The 12,196-nt window shown below is 53.5% G+C and overlaps 1 protein-coding gene across 1 annotated transcript in view; it reads right to left on the reverse strand.

Moving 5' to 3' along the window:
* Positions 1-497: 497 nt before the first annotated feature.
* Positions 498-12,196, reverse strand: part of Nynrin (NYN domain and retroviral integrase containing) — a 19,404-nt gene continuing 7,705 nt past the window's right edge. Inside the window, exons 3-9 of the mRNA XM_015491895.2 lie at positions 10,036-10,694; positions 8,293-9,906; positions 7,251-7,381; positions 7,021-7,117; positions 5,378-5,479; positions 5,061-5,162; positions 498-3,943 (exon numbers count right to left, since the gene is read on the reverse strand). Of these exons, the coding sequence (XP_015347381.1) occupies positions 1,090-3,943; positions 5,061-5,162; positions 5,378-5,479; positions 7,021-7,117; positions 7,251-7,381; positions 8,293-9,906; positions 10,036-10,694 (5,559 nt within the window). The 3' untranslated portion in view covers positions 498-1,089. The remainder of the gene's footprint in view (positions 3,944-5,060; positions 5,163-5,377; positions 5,480-7,020; positions 7,118-7,250; positions 7,382-8,292; positions 9,907-10,035; positions 10,695-12,196) is intronic.

The following is a 12,196-nucleotide window of genomic DNA, read 5'->3' on the forward strand; positions in this document are numbered from 1 at the left end:
AAGAGTGAGGCTTGCCGAGAATGGGAACTTGGGTTTGACTCTACACAGAAGGCAGATCCAGAGGACAGGGTGGGGGTGGGGTGTCCAGACAAGGCAATCACTCACGACTTGGGGTCTCAGGATACGGTGAAGGCAGGAGTGGAGGGTAATGGGCTTTGGAATGGTGTTGGGAGGTAAAGTCATGCCAGCACCTGACTGTGTGCCAGACGGCTCACTTCAGACACCTCCCCTACCCGACCTGCAAAACAGAGGCCGGGGGCCCCTTGGTCCAGTAGAAGCAGCTCTTCAGGTAGAGATGCCACACTTGGCATCAAGATCCTTGATTCCTGTGGGGTCAACTCCATCAAAGCAGGGGCAGGAGTCATCTCCATCAGCTGGAGTCAAATGAGGTAGGGTACTCATCCCCTCCTGCCTTTCCCACATTGACAAATGGGTGGCTCGTGGCTGGTCATCTTCTTACCCTGAGCCAATACCCTCGAGGCCCAGGAGGACTGCCAGCCCTTCCTTAACAGCGGGTAAAGCTGAGCCTGGCCTTACAAAACTCACCATGAGGCTGAGGAGCCAGCTGCCTCCTCACAGCCAATATGGGTTTATGTCAGCAACAACCCCAAGGGCAAGGGCTTCCCAAATACAGACTGAGGGAAGGCACCCAAATTTGAGGTTTCTGTTTGGGAGAGGACTGTGGTTCCAACTGTGAGGTCCAGAGTCACACTGTTTCACCGTTAAGTCAGCCAGGTGTCTTTACACCTGCATGTGTATATAGGGGGAAAAGGATACTTGAGGAACAAGACAAACTGACCTACTTTTTATAAGGGGACTTTCTTCTCCCCAATGTAAAAGTGCCAGAGGCCCATATTTAACAGCCTTTGGCAAATTTTCTGAATACCCCCAATTGGGGGTTCTTCCATAGGGACACTAGCCCTAGTTCAAGGCAATTCAGCAAAGCTTTATGAAGCAACATTTCTACAAAAGGCACAACTGAAGCCCCTCAGGGCATGAGCACAGCTGAAGGGGGCGGGGAGGGGTTGGGGGTGGCCTAGCAGCAGAAACCCAGGACTCCTGGGCAGGGGCCTCCACAACTGCTCCAGCTCACTGCTCCAAGACCTTGAAGGACAGGGGTGTGCCATTCTTGGCAAAGGCCTTCATCAGACTGCTGGGATAGATGCATCCCAGCTTCTCTGGGGTTGGGAAGCCCCACACTCTATAGAGCGACAGGCTCAGCCGGTCCCCAATATAGAAAGGACCCACCCATTTGGCACTGCTGCCATTCCTGGGGAGGGACAGCAAGAGGACCTGGTCCCCCACGTTCCACTCCTTCTCCTGGCTCTCCCGTTTGAAACGCCGGTTGTCAGCCTTCTCACTTGCCTTTTCGGCCACCCTGCAGTGGAGATCCAGCAGCTCCCTAATCAGCTGTAGCAGGAAGACATCCATCTTAAGCCCTTCGATGTTGGCACTGCTCATCTCCCACCACAGGGGCTCACTCACCCTCACCTCACCCCCAGTCAGGACCTGGAAGGGCGTGGCCTCTGAGGAGGAGGTTCTGAAGGCCAGGTGCAGCAAGGGCAGGGAGGCTGCCCACTTCTTGCCATGTAGGAAGATGAACTCCTTCAGGGCCCTCTTGAATTCCCAGTAGACCTCTGAGCTCGCCAGGCAGGGGAACTGGAGGTCCCTACTCAGGGTGGTCACCTGAGCTCCCAGGGCCAGCCCACAGCTCACCAGGACATGCCGGGCAAACTGAGGGCCCTGGGCCGCCTCCAGCCTCACAGGGACACCCCACCTGGCAAATACGTGCTGAAGCAATACCTGGGCCACAGCCACATGCGTGTAGGGCCTCAGTGGGAACGCTTCTACCCACCTGGTGTTAGGGTCAGCCACAATGAGCACATGCTTGTGGCCCTCCTCGCTTACAGTTACTGGACCCACCACCTCTATCTGCAGGTTGGACCAAGGGGCAGTAGACCTGAGGGGCCAAGGTGACTCAATAACCTTCAACTCACTGCCTATAAGATTGCGGGGGATGCAGAACAAGCAGCTCCTGCAGTAATCTCTCACATGCTCCTGCATGCCAGGCCACCACCCCAGCAACCTCAGCTTCTTATAGGTCTCCTCTGGCCTCTGGTGGGCCCCCATGGGGATGTCATGCACCGAGAAAATCAGATCCCTCCGGAGTTGTGTTGGGACTACCCAGACCCTGGGCTTTTTATCTCCCTTGAACATCAGCAGACCACTCTCCTTGTCAAGGCTGAGGGAGTTAAAGGCAGAACTGAAGGGGGAGGAGCCAGATAACTTCTGCCCAGCCTGCAGCTTGGCGATGATATCAGCCAGGGTGCTGTCACTCAACTGTAATGCCAGCAAGTTGGGCTTCTTGCCCATAGTATGGGGAGTCACTACAGGGACCGGCACATCCTTTGGTAAATTCCACCACTGCCCAGCCCCTTGGGCACCCTGCTTGGCCAGGGTATCCACTGTCACAGCAAACAGAGAGCCCCGGTAGGAGGTTCGGTAGATAAATGGAAGGGATGACAGACCAGAAGTGAGGGATATGATGTAGGAAAGCAGGCTTGGGTGAGGTAGTGGAGCCCCATCAGAAGATAGGAAGCCCCGCGCCCTCCAGAGGGGCAGGAGCTCCCAAAGGAGGCTGAAGATCCAGTTGCAGTGGGTGAGGAAAACCACTGGGAGCTGGGACTGGCCAAAGCGCTCCAGGCCACAAGCCACAGCTGCCAGGTGGGCATAGGTCGGTGTGTAAGGAGAGCAAGAGAAGGACAGGGAGACAGGGGCGCTGGTAGGAGACAGGACATAGAGACCAAAGCCAGCACACCACTCATCCTCACGGTAAAAGCAATAGCCAGACATGTGGATGCAGACAAAAGTGGACAGGTCAGAAAACGGAGGCAGAACCTGGAAGAAACGGGGCATTGAGGAAGCCGGCATTAGTAGCCGGTTTTCCCTCAGCAGGCCCTGGAGAAGGGTCAATTCCAGGGCCCTCTTGCCTTTGTCCTGTACCAAGAGGGACCATCGGATCAACCATGCTTTGGAAACCCTGCGGCCCTCCCTTGCCTCAGGGTCTGCAGTGGTCCTGGAGGCATAGCAAAGGTCTAGGACCACTGGAGTGTCTCCAATGCAGCGGGAGAAATGCTTGAGGGCCCAGGCCACCGCATAGGGGCTGTCTCCACCTGACTGGGGACCCTCGCTCTCCTCGTCGGGGAGGAGGGGTTTCGAGGTGTAGGCGATGGGGTGCTTCCTCCCTGAGTGTTCCTGGTGGAGGATGGCTGTCAGGGCCACTTGGCTCACCATCACCTCCAGGCGGAAGGGCAGCTGGGAGTTGGGGGCCGTCAGGCAGAGGGCGGACACCAGGGCTCGCTTCAGGGCCAGGAAGGCCTTTTCATGCTCCCGGTCCCACTGCCAGTCTGGCTTCTGCTTTAGGAGGCTGTGCAGGGGGCCCATCAGGGCTTCATAGTCAGGGATGGCATCCCGATGGGAATCCATGAACCCCACAAAGAAGGAAAGCGCGGTGAAGTTGCTGGGGATGGATAGCTGGGCCAGCTGGGTGAGGACCTGCTGGCAGGGAGCCCCCCCATCCCAGGGGATGCCCAGGTAGGGAGAGGCCACACCTGGCAGGAGATCGATATCTAGGGCCCCATCAGGGGGGTCGTGGAGACTGAGGCACCGGAGGATTTCCTCTGAAAGGGAAGGGCACTCGGCTCGGAACACTGATGCCAGGGAAGAGTCAAGGTCGTCCCCCTCCTCTTCCAGCTTTGGCCACCCCTGCTCCTCCCTCGGCTCCTCTTCCTGCTGTTCTTCCTTCTCCTCTCTGACTTCTTCCACATTCTGTGGCTCCTGCAGGGGCCCAGCGTCAACATCATCACTCAGCTCAGAGATGCGGGCTGAGCTGGGAGGAAGGGTCTTCCACACCTTCAGGAAGTTGCCAATGTCTGTGTCCAACCTATACCAAAACAGGGAGAAAAATAGGGGGAGGGGGCAGCCCCACCCAAACATCATCCAAGGGAAAGACACTCCTCTGGATGCCCCCCAAAGCCTTACCTCATTGTTAAGTATCCCTGAGGCTAAGCTGATCGCCAGCCTCCCACATGGCACGGTCTAAGGCAGGGCTCTGCCAGCAAATCCCTGCTGTAACCCCTGCATCTGCCCTAACCTCAACTGTAAAGATTCATCTGTGCTGTGATGACTCATCAAATCAAAACCTCATGGACCGAGATATATTCAACCTAGTTTTCAACCAATGATTTGACCAAAGATGACTGGCAGCTTACAATCTACCCCAGGATAAGCATTCCCGGGGAAGATCAACATAGGAAGGAGAGCCTGACACTCAGTAAACAAACCTCAGCCTCACGTCCAAATTGGTGAAATGGCCCAAGAGGAAGTGCCTTGTTGGGAAGTTAAGGTCCCCTAGTGGCCCCAAGGCATTGGAAGGTGGGCAGCACGATGGCTCAGGTGGAGCCAGAGGATCAAAGTTATTGCAAATCAATTCTGCCCACACCAAAAAAGTAACCTCCTAAAAGTCACTTAAATCTCAAATTCCTCATCCAGAAATTGAGAGTGGTCATTGGAATCTAACTCAAATTGTGAGGATCAAAGGAGATACTAAAGGAAATAGCATATGCTCTAGACATAGCGTCCCTTGGACAAGAATGAAGCTTTCATTGCTACATCACTGCCACATCAGCACCAACAGCATAAAAGGGAAATAGTCAAATAACCTTCAACCAGAGAATCAATAGATCCGCTAGATGGGGACTCACATAATGGAATACTATATGAGGGCTACGTGATTTTGCACACATCGAAAAAAATAATAAAATGTTGAGTGCAAATGCCAGTTGTAGAAGGATACACACAGTATTACAGCATCTGTGTAAAATGTTAAAATCTTCCTTACATTGCTTATGGAGGCATTGATGTATGGTAGAACTAAAAGGTCATGAAAAACAAATCACTCTGTTCATTTTTAAGCAGTAGACAAATATTGGCTAGCACTAGAAGGAAGTTCTGGTCAGTCCTAAGAGCACCTAGGAGGCAGGGGAGGCCTGACCTATTACCTGTTTGGCTTCTTCAGAAACTCATCCAAAGTAGGGCCATCTCGGCCCAATGGATCATCTGGTACCATGAAGAGATTCCCCGCAAAGGTGAAGGGCAGAAGGCTGGAACACAGGAGAGAAAGGGGCACAGTCATAGATGAGCCCTTAACTCACCCACACCCTGTTGCTGCCTGCCACGGTGGCTGAGGCCCCCATCCCCCCATAGGTTCTGTGAACCCTATTTCAAGACCCCTCTCTTTGCCCCAACATCTCCCCTGCCAGGAGCTGCCTGACATCAAGGGAACCAAGTGGCTCAAATCCCTAGGGAGCCGCCTCACCGATTTTTGACCATCAGTTTCTTGGAATTATTCATCAGGATGTGAATCTGCTCATTGGTGACAATGATGCCATCTGTCTCTTCCGCCAGCTTTACCATGAACCTGCAGGGAGAAGGGCCCCCTCACTTTCTGGGTCCCCTGGGAAAATGAACTAGCAGCTCCACAGTGAGGTGTCAAACAAAAACACTGTCCCTCACAGACAGGAAGCCAAAGCTCTGGAACACATGTGGGATCGCCAGAAGTCTACTGAAAGAGTGGACTGACTTGTATGCACATGTCCCCAACAATATATACAAACCCACACCCCTATTACACATGCAGGCACAGAAGCCCACCCACTCACTCACATTCACATCTGCCTATTTACTACTTGGGTTTTTGCACCTGTGAAATGAAGGCAAACAAAGCTATCCCAGATTGATTTGAGTATTGAACCTAATGAGGTGATGTATTTAAGTGTCTAGCTCAGTGCCTGCTGCACAGCATACACATGAATATTCCAATATTCTTCACCAATGCATAACATTTATATATATGCAAAAACATATATACATATGCTAATGAATATAAAAACGCATACCTGAATAAGCAAACCCATTTTTCAAGGCTCTCCCCTAAAGAGAGCTGTAACCAGGAAAGAAAACAAAGATGACCTACTTCAGCAATGCTGGAGGACTACCCCAAGCATGCCATTCCATAAGTGCCCAGCAGAGGGGGCCTTCTGCAGAGAAGGCAGCTTCCCTCACACCTAGGCCTGAATTTAGAGGCAGTTAAAGACCTTACCCAAGGGCTAGCTCCCCAAGGATGGATGCCTAAGTAGTCCTGTCCACGCCTTCCTGGGATGAAAGGCTGGGTGGATGTCAGGTTGGGAAAAGTAGGGGAGAAACAGAACTTCTCCCTGCCCAGCCTAAGTGAAGCCAAGACTTCTGTCAGCCTGGCATCAACTCCAGCCCAAGAGCAGGACTTTCCTTACCCCAACAGAGGCAGGGTCACAGGCTCCCCTAGGCTCACTGCTCCCATAGGCATTCTGGAAAGTGGGTAATTATGATCCATAGGCAAGGAAGCAATCAGGGTTCAGGCAGACCAGGGCCAATCTAGCTCCATTTCCAGAGCCCTGCCCAGGGCACCATCTATATACAGCCATATGCCTCCTCCCAGTGCAGGGCTTAGAGAAGGAAAAAGACTGAAGCAGTTCCTTGAGACATGAACTTCAACCCAAACTGGTAATGTCCAGGGTACCTCTCACTCTCACTCAGCATAAAGTACATCCAATCCAAAGCAGTGTATGTAGGCACACAGGCCATGATGGAAGAAAGCCAGCTAATTCATGGAAAGAGCACCAGAGTCTCAAAGCCAAGAGCAACCCTTGGGCTTGGGTAGAGCAAACCTTGGTAGAGACCTCTCCTCTCTTATACCCCACCTCACACTCTAGGGCATGATTCCATGACACTTTTGCCTCCATTTCCCCCAGAGAAGATGGAGCAGCATAAAAGGGAAATAGTCAAATGACCTTCAACCAGGGAATCAAAAGATCCGCTAGATGGGGACTCACATAATGGAATACTATATGGCCCATGCTAACTCCACCTGATACCCATCCAGGCCCAACTCCTGGTCCCCACAGAGGCCTGGGTGTAGTGTACCTATAATCATAGGTGGTGATCTTCTTGCCATTCTCCAGCTGGGAAGGGGTGATTGAAAGCATCTTGAGTGAATGGAGCTTCGTCAGGAAGTGGCTCTCTGGCAATGAAAGGCAGACAGAGATGATTAGAGGAGAGGAGAGGTGGGAAAGGCTATGGTGGGAGCAGGGGCAGAAAGGGAGGAGAAAAGCATGGTGATGCTGGAGGGGCTGGGCAGACGGTGGACATCTCACCTCTCACCCTCCGGTTCTTCTTCAGCTGCCAGGTGGGCACAAATACAGTGACTTCTCGGTGTCCCCGGTTCCAGAAATACTGCACTGCCATGGCAATGCCTCGGCAGGAGAAGAAGTGCTGGAGGCCATGCCTGTGGGGTAGTAGGAGGTGAGGGGGCAGCTTCCCAAATGCAGGAGAAATGGCTCTGCCTCACAGTCCCTCCCTCAAGGCCCTGGGACAGCGAGCAGGCAATGCCAGAGGACCAGCTTCAGCACCAAAGACACCGACAATGCGCTGCTCCCTTATCTCCATCCTCAAACATTCTGTGAGCAACTACTGGGCACAGGGCACTGCCAAACAGTGTGTGTGTGTGTGTGTGTGTGTGTGTGTGTGTATGAATTTAGGGTCATTGAAGACAAGAAGAGGACGAATGCAGACCTTCCATCCAAAGAGCTCAGTTTAGACCCTAAAGCAAACAAAAATCCTCTAACCACCTACTGTGTGCTGAGAGTGTGCTCAGCACAGATCAGTACTCTACCATGTGGCAAATTAAATGGTCTTTCATGTATCTATCCTAATATCTCTACAACAGTCGGCACCGTGCAGGGAGGGCCATCTCTAAGGAACAGTGTGGCCAGGAAAACCTTCAGAAGGGATCTGGGCTGGGCCTCGACATTTGGGCTAAATGTTTAAAAGCTGCCTGGGCAGAGCATGGGCCTTTGCAGTGGGCAGATGTAAACCCAAAGGGCAGCTGAGCCCCTGGCTGACTCAGGGACCTGAGGCAAGATTCTCACCTCTAAGCTTATTTCTTCATCTACTTAAAAGGAAGAAGAGTAACCTGCCCTGGCAGCGCTGCTATGAGGATTCAATGCCCACTGCTGGGTGTGCAGTGGCCACTTAACACATGCCATCTCCCACGAAGCCAGGCTCCCTTCTTTTCCCCATTCAAACCCTATACTTCCCATATGGAGGTCAGGAAAGGATGGCCACACTCAGTTGTCCAGGGATACCCTGCCCCAGCTCCCCAGCATTCCCATGCCACCCTGCCCCATGGCTACTCACACCATGGCCACGCTGCTGCCGTCAATAACCACTCGTCGCAACTCCTGGTTTCCAGGTTCCCCTGACAAATTCAACTCAAAGGGTGTGTTCAGGGCCTCATGGTACCTCTGGAAGCTGGTCACTGTGTTGCTTGCCTGTTGGTGGCGAGATGGCTGCCTTGGGGTGCCTTCCCAAGCCCCCAGGAGCCCCTCCATCAGGAACGGATGCTTGCTGCTGAGGGCTAGGGTACTGTTGGGCTGGGGACCCTGCCTTCCAGCCGCCTGGCCCTTTGGTGAGGATCTACTACCCCTTGATGAAGGGTGGACCTCACTCAGAAGTTTGGCTACATCCAACGTGGGCCCTGCATCTGTGGGCACTTTCTGGGGTGCAGGCGTCTTGGAAGCTCTGGAGGCTTTAGAAGTTGCAGGTGCTTTGGGGATCACAGGTGTTTTGGGAGCTGCAGGTGCTTTGGAAGCTGTAGACCCTGATTTAGGCACAGGCCTGGCTTGAGCTTTGGGTGTTTGGGGACCTACAGGTGATGTTTTCATTGCAGGCATCTTCTGAGCTGTGGGAGTCTTTGGAGTTGCAGACAACACCTGAGCTGTCAATGCTGATTCCGATACCGGTTGATCCATGGCTGCTTTTTCAGTGGTGGGCATCACAGAAACTGCTGGCTTTGTTGGACCGGAAGGCACTTTGGGAGCTGCAGGCTCTGTGTGTGCTGCCGGCATCAGTGGGGCAGTAGGCACTTTGGGAGCTGTAGGCAGTCCTTGGATTATGGGTGGGTTTTCAGCTTTGCGCACTGCTGCACCCAGGGGCACTTTGAGAGTTTCAGGCACTGTCTGAGCTTCAGGTACTAGCTGGGCTGTCAGATGACCTTGAGCCATGGGCCTCCCTTGAGTTGTGGGCACCTCTTGCTCTGTGAGCATCCCTTGCTCTGAGGGTAGTGCTGGAGAGGGCCCCTTTTCTAGGCCCTTACAATCCAACGGCATACTTCCTTGATCCCCAAGCTCACCTCTAGCTTGTAGTTGGGGTGCAGAGGTCAAAGGTGGCCCTATCTGTGGAAGTCCTGGACTAAGTTTGTCCTTTACAGCAGAGCCTGCTGGGACCACCAATAAACTTGTGATTTTAGGGGAGGTCTCTGGCCTTGGTAAATTCCGTAGGGCTGTCTCTCCTCCCAGCTCCCCATCCAGTCTACAAGCTGGGCTTTCTGCACTGGGCAGAGGAGTCAGCTCCTTCTGCTTCCACTCCAGATTTAAGGGCAAAGGATTCTGCCCTGGCAATTTCAGCTGAATGGGGCCCACTGGCCTCTGCCAGAAAGGGAAATTGAAGCCCGCCTGGGACAGAAGCCAAGCCAGGTGGAGAGAATGCAGTTCATTGATCCTCCAGAAGGTTGCAGCAATAGCCCCAGGCCACAAGGGACCAAAGGCTGGCCCTGGGGCCCAGGCCTTCCAGGATGGACACACTCCCAGGGCTGACACAGGAGCCTGGAAGGGGAGTTTATCTTCCACCCTCTGGACCTGTCTTTGCTGTGACAAGGTTTGTGAGTGGTTCGAAGAGTCTCGGCTGCTGCTGGCTTGCAACGGCCCCTCCTCTTGAGCACGGTCCTTACCACCTTGGTTGCTGGAACCGACCCTGGAGAAAATTCAAGTTTGTTGAAAAGGTGGGAAGGCCAATTCAATCACAAACTACCTACTAATATTTCACTGGGGTAAGGGAACAGGATTAGGGTCAGAGAAGCCAGACTCATTCTCCAGAACTTACCGTACCAGCTGGTTTGCTGTCTCCTGTTGTGTGCTCTGGGTTGGGATCAGGGACCCAGTGGCTCCTAGGCTGGTTAATCTCTTTGGACTTTCCAGGCCCCCTTTCTGCAGGGTACCCATCTCCAGAAAGGACCCAGGACTCTCTCCCATGGACACCATGGCCAGGCCTTCCTTCTTTTGCTGAGGAGGGCAAATCAGCACCTCCTGGTTGGAGTGGGTGTTGGAGATGCCAAAGTGGCTGAGCCACTCAATGATGTCCTCCTTCCCTGCGGCATCCCGTACCAGGCTCAGCAGCAGCTCCTGGACTGCTGGAGGCAGCTGAAGGAGGTCCCCCGCATACTGGTCACCACGGATCCAAACCAGGGCCCCAAAGGCCCGGGTCACTTCAGCCTCCCAGATACCACGAGGAGTCAGCAGAGGGGCAGGGCCCCAGCGCAGCCGTGCCACCAGCTCCTCCAGCCAATTCTGGGTCATGGTGAAAGACTCGGTCAGCCCGCCCACCATCAGGGAGCCAGGGGGACCGGGCACCAGGTAGGCCAGGGTGCTCCAGCAGAGGCAGTCCAGGAAGAGGCCCTGGGCCCCCAGGAAGGCGCAGTGCAGCAGCGGCGGGTAGCGGACCTCCTTCCACAGCTCTGGGCTGCACAGGCCCTTCAGGTACTCCTGAGCAAAGTGGGGAGAGCAAAAGGAAGCCAGCCTATTACAGGGCTGCTACTGGCTCTGCCCTCCCAACCTGGAGGCCAGCTCCTTGGTAAGCATGTGCCCTCTGTTGCTTTCTTCCCCAGGGCATCCTCTTTCCCCATCCTGTCCCCTCACACACCCATTTCTTTTCAGGGAATATGAATAGAATCAGAGAGACCTAGATAGAGGAGAGGAGGAGGAAGACCCAGGATTGGAGTCAAGGGAGCTGGTTATAGTTACAACGTAGCCTCAGTAGATTAGGATTCTGGGAAATCCAACATCTCCTCAGGGACTCAGTCTCCTCACCTACAAAATGGCAGGCTGAACTAGATATGTGTGGGTTCAGTCCTCCTCTGACATTCCAGTACTAACAGCACGGGGGGAAAGGGCCACACACCACTGGGCACTCTGTCAGGAACTTGGGCCAAGTTGTTTATGTCCCCCATCCGCCTGTGTTTCCTTATCATAAAAAGGGGGATAATAATGGTTCCTGCCTCACTAGGCTACTTGAAGTTTCAGTGAGCTTATACATAAGAAGTACTTAGGATGGTACTTGGCACAACCCATTTCCATTTTGAAGCTTAGAGCGCTATGCAGTTTGCCCAAGGGCACACAGCTCAAAGGTGACTGTGCCAGGATCACAGTCATGGCTGTCTGTCTGTCATGTCTGTCTGACTCTAAAACCAGAGCTCTTTGCACCTCCTCTGACTGACTGCACAGTGACTACCAGGTAATCCCATGGGATTCTGGCTTAATCCCCCTCCAGAAGGTCTCTAGCACAACCTGTACCCGTAACCATGGTAACTCTGTTCCAGAGAAGAGAGAAGATAAGTTGCTGGGCCAGCGTCCAGGGGAGGGGCCCACAGATAACGCACAACATCTAACCAGAAGGAAGGCCTCTCACTCTCTGGCTGACCAAGTCCTCAGGTTCAGAGGGAAAGGGCCTGAGAGAGGTGGTGTTCCTTCACTCTTTGGCTGAGTTCCACCACCACAGCCCCAGGAGCTCCAAGGATGCATGAGCGCCCCACTGAATCCACCAGCCCATGTGGACTGCATTCAGTCTCATGTTCCTCCCTATCCCTGTGTCTGTGATAATCATCCCTCTTCCTATTTTCCCCTGACAGTTCCATTAAGAAAAGGTTGCTCCATTTTGGATCTCTAAGAGTCATCCTGAGGCAACATCAGCACCACAACCACCACCTTTGCTCAGTATTCATGCCAACCCTCCCTGCTCAGGCGGATGCTTGCCTCTTCCACACAGTTCAGGCCGTGGATCTGCCATTACTTCCCCCAAAAGGCCTGAAATACACCCAGATGTAGCCCCTTTTTAACCAGTAAAAACCAGAACAAAATCTGAGGGACATCCCAAGCCAATCCTCATCAGAGCCTCAGCTGGCCCCACTCCCCTGCAAGGGAGAATCTGACCAGGTGTGAATAACTCTCACCTTGACAAATGCCCAGTCCTGTGTACTCCACATTCCAGT

This window comes from Marmota marmota, unplaced genomic scaffold, assembly GCF_001458135.2.
Source record: "Marmota marmota marmota unplaced genomic scaffold, marMar, whole genome shotgun sequence".
In the NCBI taxonomy this organism is placed as follows: Eukaryota; Metazoa; Chordata; class Mammalia; order Rodentia; family Sciuridae; genus Marmota; species Marmota marmota.